Source organism: Corvus hawaiiensis, chromosome 4 (genome assembly GCF_020740725.1).
Source record: "Corvus hawaiiensis isolate bCorHaw1 chromosome 4, bCorHaw1.pri.cur, whole genome shotgun sequence".
NCBI lineage: Eukaryota > Metazoa > Chordata > Aves > Passeriformes > Corvidae > Corvus > Corvus hawaiiensis.
Genome location: NC_063216.1, coordinates 23,691,204 through 23,709,401, shown reverse-complemented (window position 1 = coordinate 23,709,401; position 18,198 = coordinate 23,691,204). Strand labels below are relative to the sequence as shown.

The window sequence follows — 18,198 nt, the reverse complement described above, 5'->3', positions numbered from 1 at the left end:
GAGCCTACAACTTAAATAACCTGGAGTGACAGTGGGGAAAACAAGTAACATCTTCCATTTTCCATCTGAGGGACTGGGGGACAGGCAGGTGTGGAGGAGATGGGAATTGCCAGCAATCACCTTTTTTCTCTCCTGTTGACATCCTGTGAGAACAGAGCTTCTCAGCTGCTACACACACCTGGAAATCCCATGCCAGCTTTCTTTGGGATGGTTGGGAACTAACTCCTGTGCCACTTGTTCTGCATCCTAGTCTGTGACTCTAGCTGGCAAGGTGCTTCCCTGGACTACTTTTATAAAGCACTCACAAGTTGAGTATCTCCAGATTAGAGAACCATGAAGCTTTCATTAACACTTAAGAAAAACCAAAAAAAACCACCCCAAAACCACAACACCCTAGAAACAGGTGAAATTACTGCACATGAAAATGAAGCCCTGGTAGCATTGAGAAGTCTCAGGCACAGAGAAAAGTTTCAAAGCGCAGCTCTGCCAACATACACACACTCACGCACCTCATCCAGAGACTAATCCAACCCATTGTGTAAATTCATAAAAAAAAGAGACATGGCCACAGCAATTTCTATTTAAGAATAAATTGTTCCTCACTTCCTTTTTCAATGAGCTACGTTTCTTTTCATGTTGTGAAAGCTTTAAAATAAGCACATAGGACTATTAATTTAATTCCTGGATGCATTAAAAATATCACGTAACATAAAATGCTTGCTCACACACACTTCCTGCGCTGCTCTGTATGGTTATGCACCCAACTCTTTGTCCACACACCCGGGATTAAAAATGCTATCTTGCACATACCAAGAACCTCTGCGCTATCTCAAACTCGCACCTTGCCAAAAGGCCTCTGCTTTCTGACGTGCTTAAGGAAGTATCAAAAAAAGGAAGAAAATTCTGGGATTATTTATCTTCTCCCCACCACTAAAAGCACAGCTATTTTTAAAGGAGCTCCTCCCTTGTCAGGTGCAGTAAGAGACTTGTGGTAAGAAAGTAATATATTTAGGGTTGACAATAAGGAGAAGGAGGGCTGATTGAGGCCATTACAAGGTACAGAGCTGGTAGAGTCTTTCAAGTAACTTATACCAGAGTGCAAATGAAATCTGTTTCTGAGCATCTCTAACCCTGGGGTTTAGCAGCTTGAGGGTGTCACACACATTTACTAATCCCTTCCCCCTTCCAAGTGAGCAGTGCAGGAGACACAGCCTCTGCATGGCTGTGTTAATTCATTCATGAAATGAAGTACATGACATTTACCCACGTATAAGAAATGACAGAGATTAAATTAAGCTCACAAAGTGCCACGAAGAGGGGGAAAAAAAAAAAACACCTCTGAATTATACAGCATATTCGGCAACCTACATCCACTTGGGTTTTGGAGGCAATCTGAGTCCAGACCTAAGTGCAAGTACAAAAATTCATGCCCACGTTCAGGGGCTGGGGAGAGAAGCAGCAAAATGGATGGATAGGGATAACAATTGTTTCTTTTCTCTGTTCAGGTGGGCTGCAGCAGAAGCTGAGCTCCAGGGCAGCGCAGAGCCACGGGGTCATGGGCTGTGCTCCTCCACAGCCGGGGAGCTGCCGCTTCCCAGGGCTGGCAGGGGTTATTTTTATCCTGCCAACTGGGCTAAGATGATTGCCACCGCCGCTGCCACCGCTCCGCGTGCTTGCATCATACCGCTAGCGCTGATTAGCTGCATCAGTATTCCACTTCATTAATGCCAAATGAAAGCTGTAAATAGGGTACTGCGTTTACAGGATGCTACTGGAAATGAGAAGTACTGCGATATTAATAAGAAACCCGTCACTCCTCCTGTGTGGGTGCATGGTGCTATTGTGACTGGGTGACGCTGAAAGTCCTCGTAGCTCTTCACCTCAGCAAGAGTGCCAGAAGAATGTTGCTAAATCTTTTCCCATGGTGCTTCCCACCAAGCTTGGGCTGTATTAGTCTGTGTTTTGTTACTCGTGTTTAGACTGTGGCATTTTCACCAGAGCTTGTTTTGTCTGCGCTCGCTAAAGTGCGCTACGCCTGACTGACCTCATGTGATGGTGCAGCAGGCGTTTCCTGTGGGTTTCAGCATATTTCTGTGCCTGGCCTTTCTGGGGGTTTTCGAGATGCAGCATGAGAACAGTCTCATCTCTTGCTCTTTGCACCTAATTCACTACTAAAGTACTCCTTTGCCATACCCCGAGGGAAAAACCATCAGGTTACTATTTCCAGAACACTGGATTATTATTTCTAGGGAAGACTGCCTCTGGAAAATAGTGAACTTTCTGTGTCTCCAAACTTTACTTGCTACTATGAACACAGTGTTCATTTGTATGGATTTGTATGAGTCAAATATTTCTATTCAACAATGCTACCTGTTTTTACAGTAGAGTGAAATGAAAAAACTTACAAGATGGCTGAGGAGGATAAGCAGAAAATGTTACTTGATCTAAACAAAGGTAACCTTTTCTCAATTTTTTTTTTTTTCTTTTTTTTCCACATAAGGTAGGTATAGGGATCTGCTGAATGCTTATGCTCATTTCTAGTTAGGAGCAAAGTATGGGGGACATATCTGAACACGTGTCCATGAAGCCAAGGAGGATCCTCAGTGTCCCAGATAGCAGGGGAGCATTTGTGTGTCACTGTGCAGGATCCAAGAAAAATTTGGGGCCAGGAGACAAAAGGAGGAGAGCATATGTGCGATCATATGGAGAAAATGAAACGGGAAGGCGGTCAAAAGATTTAAATATCATTTGCGATACTACGACATCACAAGATACAGCAGGCGATAAAGCAGGTTGACTACAATAAAAGCACAAGTGTAATAAAGTTTATAGTTACACACCCACCACTAAACTTCACACAAGCAAACATTTCAGGGCAACTAAAACAAAACCGAGTGATCTGACTTCCGCCTCTCATAAAGCATTTCTGACTATGATAAAATTGAGGTTTGTGTTATCATTCCTCCCTGAGACCTGACATCAGGGTACACAGAAGAGCCATCCCTAACTCTGCCTTTCTGCGACCTTCATCTCATGTATGCTTTACTTATCATGGCCAGAACTCAACTGCAACTGGAGTTCTTCACTTCTCCGGTTTAGCCCTGAAGGAAAGAAAAGGCTTTCAGAACTCACCAAGTAGCCCTGTCTGCTGAAAAGTCATGTCCTCATACGTATCTTCAAAAGCAGCGTTCAGAACAGAGACATTCAATATCAGCAGGCTGTTTCTGTTTAATTTTGCACTTTATCTTTCACTTTTTTATAGGCAAGACAGCTCATCTGCCTCCTGTAAATAGGATCAGCAGTGGTGGACAAAACAAGATTTTATTTTTGAATGTATCTGAAATAAACATGTACATAATTTTCTTTCAGTCTACTCTTTCTTACTGGGATTTTGATCTTAAATCAATGAGAGAGTTACATTATATTGTACACCATCCCTCAATACCTTTGCTCTGCTTATGTTAATGCAGATGCATGCATTTCTGAAATAATACTGTCTTAATATTAGAATGTTTTAATTCTTCAATAATGGATAGGACTCAATAGACTGGGGGGGGTTGCATCATAAACACAGCATGATGGAATGAGTAAGCGAAATTGAATTTCATGTAACTACACATGTAATAGACTGTTTTGTAGAATAAGAAGTGACATTTAACTTGGTCATGGTTACTAGCCTGAAAATATCTGAAGTTTAAAAGCAGGGTTTCATAAGTGGGGAAGCCATGAGCAACTCATTCATTTGGTTTGCGTGCAATAAAGACACAGATTCCAGCCAACAATGGACAGCCTTACTTAGGGAAGGAAAGGCTTGTCAGACTGGCCACGAGGGGGACAGTCACTGGGACTTGCTTTTCTTGTACAATCTGCCTAAAAAAAAAATATGTCTAAACAAAGAAAAAAAAAGGCAGTAACCACCTACTGAGCTCTTGGGAATGTACTTTTCTTATGCTACAGCATACAAAATGCGCACAGGAAAGATTAATTTTTTACCTATAGCAGCATGTACTTTTTCTATACATTCTTAAGATAAACACACACACAAACTCATTTATTTTGTTAATGCATTATTAAATGTACACTAATAAAAGTAATTTCCCAATGCTTGATGCATTTATCATGAAACCACTAGCAGAATTCTTTACAATAAAAATGCACATGACCAACCTAAATTATCTAGGGAAATGGCTAATATCTGACCATGGAGAAACATTAGAAAGCAGGGTTTTGTTATAGGATAGAAGGAAAAAAAATAGATGTATTTTCTTACAGAAAAATTGCAATGATAAAATTATTTTTAATAGTACAATGCTACAGCTCCAGGAAATTTTCCTGAATCAATTCAACCTGTGTTGTGGGGGACTTTAAAAACCCATTAAAAATAACCATGATAAATTTCCTAACCTCTTTCAGTGCACCACGCAGAAGACAAAGGAAACTGCAATTCAACAGAGATAGAAAAGAAAGAAAAGAACAGAAAAACCTGATAGCTTGTGTATCAGCAGTAACATCCTCACTAACAACAATGAGCAAATCTGCACCACAAAGGACAAGAAGAGCAGGAGCGATGTGTACAGCTGACAATGGCACTCCAAAGTAATGACTTCCAGGAAAATCTGCTGCTACAAATGGACAATGCGCTGCTGAGAGCTAGTTGAGTCACGGCTTTCATAACATGGAAAATTATTTCAGCCTAAAAATGAATGTACCAAACCCCAGCGTGCATATGGCTCTGGTAAAACAACTATGGGGATTACATCCTACAAACAGCTAATATGCTCACCTGGCTTAAATTATTAAACCTTGCTGAAATCTGTGCAGGTTCAGGGGGTTTTCCCCATACTTAATGTGTAGTCATAAGATACAGATCATGTTTCAAACAGTAATATTAGTGAGAGCACTGCCTAGCTGACATATTTTCCATTTTCCATGTTGTACCTATTATCAGCTGTAACAAACACACTCCCTTTGCTTCCCCCTTTTTTGTGGTGGGAGAAGGGGGCAATTGCATAACAAATGGCATATACCTCACTGTCTCATGAAACAACCCAAATGCCTGGGGGTGGAATAGTACACGTAGCCCTCTCTTCCACAGGCGTATCCTTTCACCTTCACCAGCAGGTCCTGTTCACCCACTCCTTCTACTGACCCCCACCTAGATCACAGCAAATCACACTGACACTGCTCTGCACACCTCAGCTCCTCAGCTCTCTTCACAGCTGCATTGAACAGCTGTCCCAGGCCCACATCTGGCTGCCTGGGGACATGAGTGACATGTAGCCCTCAAGAATATCTCCCCTCTGCCTTAGTCATAGCTGCTTGGCTAGAGACCACAGGATTCCCACGGACCTGCCTCATTTTTGAGTCCATGTTATCATTCACACTGCCTTGCTATGTTACTCCCCAAACCCTCTGGATCTCGGAAGTCTGCAGGAGCAGTTTCCTCTAGCCCTTGCCTCCAAACAGTTGAGTGTACATGAAACACCAGCAGTCATACTTAAGAATCCTGAGAAAATTTCTAAAAAAAAAAAAAGGCATTTTAAATTGCTCAAAGTCTACTTAGAAAAAAGGAAAAACCAGTCAATTTGAACACAGAGCAATGTATACACCTAATATTCCTTTTAAATATAAAGACACTGGACCAAGTTCAAGCAACCTGATCTTCATGCAATGACAGAGGTATAGCAGAGATACAATCCCTGCATCTATTCATAACCCCTATAGACAAAGCAAAAAAAAAAAAAAGAATACAAGCACAACTGTAGGATGAACCATCATTGAAGTAAATATATTGATCTATCAAAAATGATTGAAGACTGACAATAAAAGGGTTATAAATTCTTAGAAGAAAGAGAAAGTAAAAAAAAAAAACAGAAAACCAACCCACTGAAAAACTCCCACCTACATTCACAAGGAAAAATAGACTGGAACAATAAAACACAATGGCAGTGCCTGTACATCTTTGATAGCTGCCCCTCCCAAAAGCTGGAACAATCCTGCTATAAACCAAGCAAACGAAAATGTAAATGCATGAGCAATCGCCTGGGGGATTCAGATGCTTCGTGTCCTGTAGGCAAAGAAGAAAGGGGGAAAAGGTAGGAAAGCATGAGAAGGCACCACTTTTAATATCTGCCATTATTGATTAGGCTCTTCTCACTTGGAGCCTTTTAAATCCAGCAGAGACGTTCCAGACCAATGCTGCCTGCATGGCAGGGTTAGCACTGCCAGCAACACTCCTTGTCCTCTGACCTCAGTGTGATCTGCTGCTTCCACTCCTCCGGCAGCAGGGACAGCCTGTGGATTTCAGAGCGCAGGGAAGCCATGTGCATGTGCCAGCCAGTGCAGGGAATGCATGTGTGCCTGCAGAAATCCAATATCCAAAATGGCGAGCCCAGAAGAGGCAAAAGATTGGGAAATACACTGAATGCAATGCCCAGAGCAGTCCTGGGAGTAGGTATAAACACAGTGGTGTATCAAAGGGGTGTCAGGGTCTGTTCCAAGGCTTACAAACTGCATATTTCTTTAAATATTTTCCTTAGGAAATGAACAGGATTAAAATTATGGTACTTTCACAAGCTTCTGTTCTTCACTACTGATGAAAATCCAGTTGTATTAGTTACAGGACAAAAGCAAATATAATGCCACTGAGACAGAAGAAAATATAGGTCTGTAGTAAGGATAAGTTTAGGTAATTCAAATATTAATCTCCCCATTTTGTAATATACTTCTCTATTTCAAAAAAAATTTAAATTATTTTAATAGAATTTAATATTTAAAAACTAATGCCTTTCCATGTGATGTTACATTACCATCTGACCTAGTTAAACATTTGTCTCTGTACTGCACTTGAAGACCTACTTTCTCCTGCCCCAAACATAGCTTATTTCCTACTGGCCTAAATGGACAGCCAGTGAACATATAAAATTGTTAGGCAGCTTTGGTAACATTTTACTTTGGCCCTTCACACAGAGTATTTCATAAGATGTTCTGTACAATAAAAGGTTCCGAAGAACCAAGATCCTCTCATAATGTCACTTTGAAAGACTCTGCAGCAATTCCCAGTGTCCTTGCCAAGATCCTCTTTCAATAAAATAGATTCCAACATTGACAGAAAAGCTTGGATTATTGCTGAGTGATAAAATTTCTGCTGCTAGACCTACACAGTCAGAACATTGCTCCCAACTCACTCCTTTTTCTGTAAACTACTTTAAGAGATCTGGGTATGTCTTAAAATTTGCTGTACAAAACCTAATTTTATTCAGTAGGTTTGAAGTTATATAACATGAGAGAGACTTAAAAACATTGGGTCAAGATGCTCCAATAGTCATGACTCTATGCCTGTAATGGAGCTACACTGAAGTAAACAACAGCTTGAAGGTCCAGACCACTGTTTTCAGGCTTGTTTGCATGGGGCAGAGAGGAGATTCTGGGACAAGACATGATTTGAATCTTTATTAAGTTAGACTAGAAAAAACTCCTGTGGGAGTATCCCCCTATAATTGCTGGGGGTCATGGTCCGTCTTTTCCCTGATGCAGTGTCTGTCATTGCAGACCTTCTGTGTCTCTGCATGGGAGGGTTTTTGACATTACTATAGCTTTTTAATTATACTTGTAGAATTTTATAAGTATGACTAAAATAAATCCTCCTTCAAGACAAGCCTTCAGGTTTAGCCACTCAATTTACTGGAGGGAAAGAAAGATTGACAATCCCCAGGGTAATGATGGCTCAGCTCATTCCATGTTCCCCAAGACAGGAAAAACCAAATGAACAAAGTAACAGCTGAAAACAGCTTCTTCCTCTGCAGTGGGGTATACTTTTGCCTATTGCCTGTTGAAATCATACCCAGTTCACTGCCAGCAAAAGGTCTGACATAAAGCAGACTCTCCAGGGAAAGAAGAGAGGTAGTCAAACAGAGAAAAAGGGCAATTTTAAGATGGTGCCAAACCAATAAAGAAAAAGGAGATATTTTGTTCCCCTTTCTACTAATAAAATATAGTAGACTAAAATTGATCCCCAGACTAATAAGGTAGAGGAAAAACTAAAACCTATATATGACAAAACAATAAAAAAGTAATGAAGAGATTTATGGAATTACATAAAAACCTTGGAATAACGTTAAAATTGTCAGGTCATGTTACTGTTTTCAACTCAACGTGGAAAAGAAAAACAGGGAGGAATAAAAATTAGAGCATGAAGGAAAGATAGCATAGGGCTAAAGAGGATGGAGAGAAGTAAGAGAAAGAAAAATCCAGAGCAAATATTTAGGGGGGGAGGGAAGGAAGTATGAAAAAGCATAAATACAGATCCTACAAGTCAAGGTCGTGAATGGAAAAAGCCAAAACCAGAACAAACCCCAACGAAGTGATGGCACCATTGAGCAACGGCATTGAGGGCAGCACTCGATAGGAAATGCCTCTGTAGACAGCTGGCAAAGGGTAGTCATCCTCACAAAGGAAAATATAACTATTTTTAAGAAACTAATTAATAGATATCCCAAATCCATTCCTGTGCAACGCTTTGTTGTCCTAAGGGGCAGAAGCCCCATGAGCTCCCCAGCATGGGCAGAGAAGGTCTAACCAGCACATGCATCCTGGGGCTCCTAGCAGGTGGCATGACAAGGGGACAGAGCCATGGATGCTCCAGCCTGTACTAGGCTTGCAGACAACAGGCAAATACAACAGGCTGCTATCTGCAGTTTCTTCTCTGTATCCTTCTCCAGACTCCAGTGTGGCATCTGTGGAAAAGGGAAATCCCCTTTGCTCAATGCTTCTCATAGCACAGTCACAAAACAGTCACAAGCTGCTTTTGGATTTCTTTGGGCTGGCAGAAAGAAGGGGAAACTGGCATTAGGGAGTCACCTGGAGAGGCAGTAATTTGACTCTCCTGTGAAGTGACCAAGGCAGGCAGGAGAAGTACCTGAATTGAGCATTAAAGTTGATCTCCTTCAAAGGCTGCCAAGAATGGGAAGGGCACACACACACACACAGAGGGAGGCATGATGCATTTTCCTCCCTCTGTGCAGACTGAGGGGAAATTATTCAGGAAATGCATTAAAAAATTACCATGCATGACACTGGGAACACCAGTTCATAATCAGATACACAGTGAGTGAAGTCAGAGACCATTAATAGCTACTGAACATTGCATATTGCATGTATCTGCTTTAGGTTTGCATCAATACTTCTGAGTGCTGCAGGAAATTCTAATGAAAGCATTTAATATGCACAGCTAAATCTACAACGCTGCTGTTTCCCATACCTTCTAGGAGGATTGGTATACTGAAATAATGCCTCAGATTTTTCAGTCTTTTAAAAGCTCCCCACCTGCTTCTTTCCAAATGGTGGAAAGGGGCGGGGGGGGGGGAGGGAAATGACAACAGGGACTTTACACCTTCTTAAGAAGTTTAACAAATACAGGCTCCAGTAGATAATGAAGATGGTAGAGCAATGTGCAATTGAGTCTAAGAAACTAGTTTTTGTAACTCAGAATATTTCCTCCCCCTTCCTTGAATGAGGATGACACATTGTGGTATGCAGGTGTAACATGATAAGAAGAAGCAATCTGTTTAGCAGTCTCATTCCCTTGAAAACTATAATTTTAACCATTAATTAGCTAAGAAGCAGGCAGCAGAGATCAAAGATCACCTGTGCTGTATATTAGCTGTAAAACACTCCTTAGCACATTCTCAAAAGAGACTTCACTTTTCAAATACTCCTAAAAGGGAGCTCACAAGGACTATGCTTCAACAGCTAAATGCTGCATAGCACCAGTGTGCAAGGAACCAAGAAGAAACACTTCTGCAGGAGAAAATGGAGGTGAAACCTTCTCCTAGCCAAGGCACACACAGAATATGCACACACAGAAGCAGACCAAGATTTAATCAGATTCCTCAGATGCTAAGATATGGTACAATCATAGGAGCTGACACTGTTCTGGCCAGTCTCTCAGAGCCGTCCTGTGTCCGGCCAAATCCATCAGTGGAGTCATACCAACCAGGAGAGCTTCCCCTATACAAACAGTAATTTGCTGGAGCTACGATCACAGCAGCTTGCACGCACCGTGACTACAGAAACAAGCATCAGCAACACGGTGCAGGCGACAGGCAGTGTCCTTTGCTGCCTTGCCAAGAGCACATAAAATGCCTGTCTCATACAGTTGGACTTCGCACTCTCTTTCCCGAAGTGTAAAAGATTACATCAGGTCTTTGACTTACATTGGCTTAAACAGCTGCAGTAGAGTCGTGAAGGGATTGGATGGAGGAAAGAAACTTGGGAGAAAGCGCTACAGCGAGCACATGCCTGCGGCTCAGCCACCCCAGGTCACATCTGGAGCCTCAGAGAGGAGTGGGAGAGCTTTGCACACAGAAGAGATCACCACTTGCACCAAAGGTTTCCATCCAAATGGGTTTGCCTGCCCTGAGGGCTGGAACTGACTTATTGATGGGCTTTTGAGTTCTTTCTGTGTATACATAGAACACAAATGTCCCTGGACCCTACTGGGACAGTCAGAGGCTATAGTAACAAATCAAGAACCATCACAGAGTACACAAGCTCAGGTTGCACAGTTCTCATGGGAGGTCACAGTCTACACAGCAGATTTGTCTGTGGCTATGAGCTGCTCATTAATAAATACCTTTGACATTACTAGTATACCAGGTATCAATTTGCAATGTTCCAGAGAACTAAGTACATTTAAAACATGCCAGAATTAAACTAGTCAACTAACGTACCGTAGATTTGGCCAATAAACTGCAGCCCACAGATCAGCTTATGCAGAATGTAAAACACTCCAATAATGATCAGGCAGCCACAAAAACTATTCCACCTGTAACAGTGACACAGATTCCAGCTCTCAGAACAGTGTGGTATGCCGCCTTTTGGGTAAATTTTTAGGCATCAGTCCCACAGAAGGCTATGTTTTTAAGACCAATTAACTCTAGAGACAAGAGGAGAAGCTGATGATGATATACCCAAAAGTGACTCCCAGGGCTTGTTCCAGCAGCTTGATTTAACCACTGGAGCCAACTATAGCCAACACCTAATTATGGTTAAGTGTGTGGATTCAGATGGAGATGTAGCATTGTACCATGAATTCTGCCCTGGAGTTTCTGCCAGGAGTTTCAGTTCTTTTGGGTTTCAGTTCTTTTGTAAAAGACAACTTTTAAAAAAATAGGCTACTATTAACAAATCCTCATAGTGATAATAATAATAATTAAAAAAAAGGCACCTGAAAGTTTAACTTAAAAACATTAAGATTGTCCTATTGTTCTGTCCATTTATGCAATAATATTTTCCATTTCAGAGGGAATGGCTAACACATTTCACAGGAGAGCAACTAAATTGTCTACATACAAAGTGCTATCAAAAGAGGGTAGGGAGGGAGGAGAAATATTTTTCTCCCCATTAACTTCTTCCAGGTACAATAGAACTAGGTGTTTATGTGTACCAACAGCACTAAAAATATTTTTAAGGCACAAATGCAATTGTTTTATGGGTCTGATTCAGCAAGTTAGACAGACTTCTGGTTAACCTGAAGCATGTTGAGTAATACTATTGACTTTAATGTGATTACTCATGTGTTCAAAGTTAGGGGTTCTGCTGTACCGTACAATTTGCAGATAGTTAATGAAAGAAAGAGAACTCTAACCCACAACAGCAATTCTGGGGCTGGTCAACAATCTTAATAGACTCAAAGAACCTTACCACAACACATAAAGGAAAAAACAGTGAGAAGAAAAAAAAATCTTGATGAAATATGAAAGACCTGACACCAGCCAAAAAATACACTGCTCTTTCAGAAAACAAAAATCCAGGCAAGTGAGGCTACCAAAATTCTTGTCATGTTATATGTGAAACAGAAACTATGAAGAGCTATGAAACAGCAACATGAAGCTTGTTTTTCCCTATAATTGTCCAGATGTGATTTTCTCTAGCTGAAATATGAAAAGTAAATTCTTTAAAATATCAAACTAAGGGAAGTACCACAAGAGAGGTAGTGAGTCCACTGACCACCCCAGTGCAAAAGAGGAAATTAAACAGGATAAGATTTTTTCATAAAACTAAGTTATCTCTTTATATAAGCCTTCAGAAACAAAGATGAAAATACTTGTCCTGGGATTACTTTTTCCACAGAAAGCAGAATAAAGCTAGAAATAGAGGGGTTAAAAAACTTTGTGAAATTAAAATAGCAATAAAGACATCGTTTCTTCAGTTAAATTTGGCCCATGATGAAGACATCAGCTGCTCCCTGCAGGAGGAGATCCTGCCCTATCCACCTTAGGCTTGTCCCAAGGTATTTGATGAGGGCAGAAGGAAGGAAAAGGCTTTGAGTAAAGTTCCAGATGCCAAGTCCCAGAAACACATGTCCCTCTTCCATCCACTAAAGGGGAAAGCCCCAAGCCCCACCAGTGACAAAACAGAGCTTCTACTACAGACATCTTCAGACTTCTCACAGCAGGTTGAAGTTGAGTGTTCAAGTCAATAGGGTTTTACCTGCTGCAAGCTATTTCAGATGCAAAACAACATAAAGAAAGAGTGTCACCCCACAAATGGCACTGAATTTTAATCTGTTCTCACTCTTTGATTACACACAGCAAGGTCTGTGTTATGATCTCTTACATTCTTCCCCATGCCCAAATGCATTGCTACAGTCAAAGGCAGAATAAGTTCCATCAGCCCAGAGCAATCAGGGGGCTGTGTCATATTTTCTACTATCACTGGTAGTATGTTGTTGGGCCAAGAATATATTACTTATTTTGGCAGATTTCTTTAACTCCAAATCAGCCATACATGCTTACAGTTCTGTAAAGCCATAATGATGCAATTGCAGTAGAGTGGTCAAATGCATATGAAGTGTATATAGAAAGTAAAACTATCTCTCTCTATATACCTCTGCTCACATTGTAGTAGTTGCTTCTCTGATTCCATAAAATATATTGTCCCTCTTTATTTCTCTGTCTGCTTTTATCACCTATTTGCAAACAGTAGCCATTAACTTGCAATTGAAATGGAACAATTGGGTATGGTGGAGGTGAAAATAAAGTATCAAAGCATCAATATTCATCCAAAAATGAGTGGTGTAAATCACTAACTTTCACAGCAAACAGGGCTACTCTTCTGCAGAACTCCTATGTGAATAGAAGAATATTCAAGGCAAATCTCAATATGTATCAGTACATTGTTTTCCAAGTAGGATTTTTTTCAACTCTGTTTTTGCTATGATGAAATAGCACACATATTGTAGACGAAGCATTTTTATAGAAGATACTCCAAATTATAGCTAAATCCAAGACTACCACTCTGTTGTAGGACCTCTTCAAAAGTCATGCCAGTGGCTTGGATTTCCCTGTTGAATAGAAATGCTCCATCTCTGCTTCTGCACCAAACCAGAGCTGTTTGTTTCTGCCTTGGCCTCCATCTTGGGCCACCTCTGTATGAAAACAGTTTTCATACACAAACTGACAACTGAGGACTATTTGCATTGTCTCTCTTTATAAAATATCAATACCATCACCTCTCCTTTGGATTTGCACACGGGAGCGAAAGGGAAAAAAAGCTTTTGTGACCTACAAAAGCCTTACTTGAAATAATTCTCTCCGACTTGAGGCCTTTTGGAATGGAAGGGATATATTGTTTTGACTTGATTAAAGCTGAAAAGTTGATTTGACATCCTGTTGTCAAGGAAACCAATTCACACACAAAAGAAAACAGTTGTGATGGTATCATTCAGACTATTCAAGTGACCTTAGGAAGAAAAAAAGGCTTCAGTTCCAAAGATTTGTATTCAACTCACTTCACCACTGTAGAAATAAAGATCATTGCTCTTTATGCTTATTGGAAAGCAGTTTTCAATCTGGGAAAAGAAAAATGCCACATCTTCTTCCATCTGCCAGATCCAATACTTTGCTGGGAGTATACACATAAACACACCTACCATTTATTTGCCTATTTCAAAGAACCACAGAAAGAATCACACTGAAGACTTACAGGGAAGGAGAAGGAATTTCTTTAATTGACAGGACTGTGATAAATACCCCCTGACACATACCCCACCTATTGAACAGCAGCTCACAAGCCAGGTTTTAAAACATCCTCCTTCAACTACAAATAGACCTTACCTCGACCACAGCATTGTTTGCATCCAGCTTTGTTTTCCTGGGAGACATCAAAAAGCAGCATTTTTTTCTCTGCTAGCCTCCTAGATGCCTCACAAATTGAGTTTTCCATGCATGCAATAAATGAAGCATACTTATGCTCAATCTGCTCACACTTCCTACCTAGAGGATCCTAAAGAGGCAGAACTATCCTGGCTGACCACGACCACCATCATCCAGCTTTGAAGTCCATGCAAGTCTCACAGAGGTTTCATTCCCTAACAGTCTGTAAGTAGATTGGAGAAATGAAACTTTCTATCTGCTCACACACTGTAATTATACATCTCTTTCTCCAGTGACATAGCCTTGCCTGGCTGAGTGAGCAGACAGATGACTAAATAGCAACTTGTCTCAAATTCAGCTTAGAAAAAAAATAGGGATGATATTAATAAGGAGGAAGTATACTGAGGAATGAATGCCAGTGTTCTTACATTATTGTCATTTAAGGGCATCACACCAAAGGTCACAGAGATAATAAGCCTCAGTCACTTTCCATTTGTTACACAACATACAAATTGCCACCACATTAATGAATATCTTTTCCCATTCCTGGCTAGCCAAGACACTGTATTATTTTCTCCTAGACAAGTACCTAACCCTTGGAATTCATTATTTCCATCACTTCTTGCAGCACTTTGTCCTTAGGGCTGAGCATAAATGCCACAAGGTGGCTGTGACTAGAGCATCAAATGCCTGAGCCTGACTTCTTTCTGCTAGAGCTTTTTTGCTGGAAGAGCATAAAGAGCATATTGGTATCTTTTGTAATCACATATGTACACACCCAGACATTCATACATGCTCTCTTACAAGTGTCTTAAACTCCTTGCAGACCACAGGAGGGGGGGGGAAAAAAAAAAAAAATCGACATTTTCTATATTTTGTGGATATTGCCTGATAATTATATATTGAAATAATAGTTATGCTACAAACATCAACTGTCCACAACAATAGAAGATACCACAAAACAACGACATTTCCACTTTAAATGATGACAACTGGAAAGTAATTCGTTCTTAGAACAGAAATGACATTCAGAGAAATGTGGAAGGGCTTCTACGAAGAGATATACTGCTTAAACCCTCTTTACTTCCAATAAATTGCTAAGATAGCCCAGCTGAGCTATAGAGAGAGGAATGCCTCATTTCTAATCTGTACTTCATTGTATTTTAAGTTTAGGAATTTTGCATAAATACAGATAGCAACAGCTGAATCAAATTCATACTATTTCATAAACTGAGGGGGTTTTAAGATGACAAATTATTATTTCCACTGTTCACTGTAAGTATAAAGAATATGCAGATAAAAAGAGAATATTGAAGGCTGGTAGCTTTGTACAGTTCTGAAAAGGACTAAACTTTATGTGCATAATTAAAATAAGAGAGAGAAAAAATGAAGTCCAATGCCAAATGCTGAACTAAAATAAGCCAAAAGTACTTGCTGCATGTAATCAAACATCCTCCACCTCTGTCCCCGAGACTGAAACACTGCACTCTGCATTTTGATGAACATCTTGATATCTTCTCCTTTCCCACCCCACAAACTCAAAGAGCAAGAGCCAGAAAGAAGAAAGCTGATAGCACTGCTAAGCTTACCCACAAACAGGTCCATACTCCGTTATGAGTTTTGTGTGGTTTTCCCAAAAACCCTGGAAGAAAGAAAAATAACACAGTATTTTAGAGAAGTGCACAGCAGAAGCTCTATTACACACTGTTTCTAACACACACAAAGCTTTTAACGTCAGCCAGGAGAACCATGGTATTAACTCATTACCTCACCTTTCTATCATTGTCCACATGTGACATACACAGAGTCTAGAAATGATGCCTGGAAAAACAAATCCCAATCCCAAAAAAGAGCTGGACAGCCATGAAGCACGTTTTCATCATGGTTTTACACTCCAAAATCTGTTACCATTTCATGATTTAGTCTTTTTAAACTAATTTCATCATTTTCGTCCTGACTCAATTTTTTTCGGATATGCGAATGGGTGGAAAACTAACAGAGAAATTAATAAGAGGATAAGTATATTACTTACTACACAAAAGAGAAGCCCAGGGAATATGGCAAGGTCATCTTGTTTTGGTTTTAGTCACATTATTTAAAAAAAACCCCAAACCTGCCAAGTCAGAGTTTAGCACAAGGCAGTCAGCTGCTACACTCTACAGAATAGTAAACAGCTTTATTTTTACAATTTTTTTGTATTTTTACTGTGTTTCATTTTCATAATTGATGAAAATTGGTATCCATTTATCTAAAGAAACCTGCCACTATACTAAATTATTAGTGTCTTAAATGAATTCAAATTGATCAATCTAGAGAAGGTGTGCAAAATATATCCCCAAAAATGAACATAAAAAAATCTGTTTTAATGAAACCCCAGTATTTGAGAACCATACTCCATTGTGTTTGTAACTTGTCTATGGAAAAAGTAACACATTTGATTGCATTAATCTGCATTTATATTAATGGAAGAAAGACTGTCGTGATCTATCTTCATTCTTCAGAGAAAATTCACTAACAGTGTAGAATACTTATGTCTCATACTGAATCTTTCTTAGTTTTTATGACATACCACAGAATATTAGCTAGAACAATACAAACTACTGTAAATACATCTACTGCTGACATAGATAAACAAGCCCATGTCATGTGTGTATGCTTTGAGAGGATTTTACCACACTAAGCAAAAGAAAATCTGGTAACCAAAGGTAATGATCTGACTTAGCACCCTTGGGTGCTAACTTATCGTCCAAATTAGCAAAGCACTTGCCACCACCTACACTCCTCCTCTCATGGAGACCCTCAATTATTTTTTTCTTCTTATACTACAGTTGTGCTTTTTATTTTTTTTTTTTTTTAAATCCTGGACTCGTAATACTTTTATTCTGCAGGACAATACCTCTCCAGCTTAAGGCAAGAACTCTAGGTTTTCCTTTAGCTACAAAAAACCACTGGATGACACGTAAGAAGACACTAAGAATAAAATTACGAAAGAGGTGGATTAGATGACAGCCTGAGGAGAATGTATATTGCCTGAAAAGAATATATATTCTCCCCTGAAAAATTCTTTACTACTAAGGTAAGCAGAAAAGCCTCATCCATTAGCAAACTAAGGTGGACAAAGCCTTTGTAATACCGCAAATACACATACGGCTAAATCAGAAAGGCTTTTATCTGCAGACACTGCGGGAGGGGAAAAGGCACATATACATTCACACCGGCCTGCATTTTTGCTATAGAGATACTCCAGCCACAGCAGGATTTCAGCCTGCAATTGCTATGATTTCAGCATTATAAAGGTTTGTCACTACCGATGCAAGGGGGAATCCTGGGGTCAAATTCCCCCAGCCCTGATCTCCAGGTGGCTGTTTAAGGCTGGCACAGCAGGCTCAGCCCACGGGCACGCTCTGACCGCTGTGCCCAGGAGCGCAGCCCCAACCTGCACAAGCACAGCTGACATTTCCAGCCATGCCGGCACCAGCGCCTCACAGGGCACAGCTCCAGGTCACCGGGCACAGGCACACAAGGGGTGCAAAACGCTGCTGTATCACAGCTGCACTGCTTGGTCAGGGCAGAGGAACTTCCAGTCCTGTGGGACGATGCCAAATCAGCTCTGCTCTCCAGCCCACTTCCCTCCTAGCCTGAGCCTTCAGCAAGGACACCCACACTGCAGCCTGAACCCTGCCTGCTCACTTGTGCTTTGGATTGCAAGCACACACATAGGTATTGCACTTGCTGTACCCACCAGCTGCATTCCAGTGAGCCAGCAGGATATTAAGATTTTCAAGAAGACTAGGCTTTAAATGATTCAGTGAAAAAGCCTTCCAGAAACCCAGCTTCTTGGAAGAACTGCTTCTGGCTCACTACAGTAGGGGGTTCAGGCAGAACACATTTCAAATCAGGTCTGTTAACCAGTAACTGGTTTTCCACCTCCAGGACTCCTAAATAATTGCACTGGCTTAAAATTAACCATACTTAATTTTTTTTTCCCCTAAAGTGAGAAGTACAAGCCTGCAGGATGGGGGAAGAGGAGTTGAAAAGCACC

At 40.6% G+C, this 18,198-nt stretch overlaps 1 protein-coding gene across 4 annotated transcripts in view; it reads right to left on the bottom strand.

Annotated features, from left to right (window-relative positions):
• The window catches only part of TBXAS1 (thromboxane A synthase 1), a 264,375-nt gene that overhangs the window by 134,290 nt on the left and 111,887 nt on the right, over window positions 1–18,198 (bottom strand). For all 4 annotated transcript variants that reach the window (XM_048300444.1, XM_048300447.1, XM_048300445.1 and 1 more), the window contains one exon: window positions 15,746–15,798. In XM_048300444.1, the coding sequence (XP_048156401.1) occupies window positions 15,746–15,798 (53 nt within the window). The remainder of the gene's footprint in view (window positions 1–15,745; window positions 15,799–18,198) is intronic.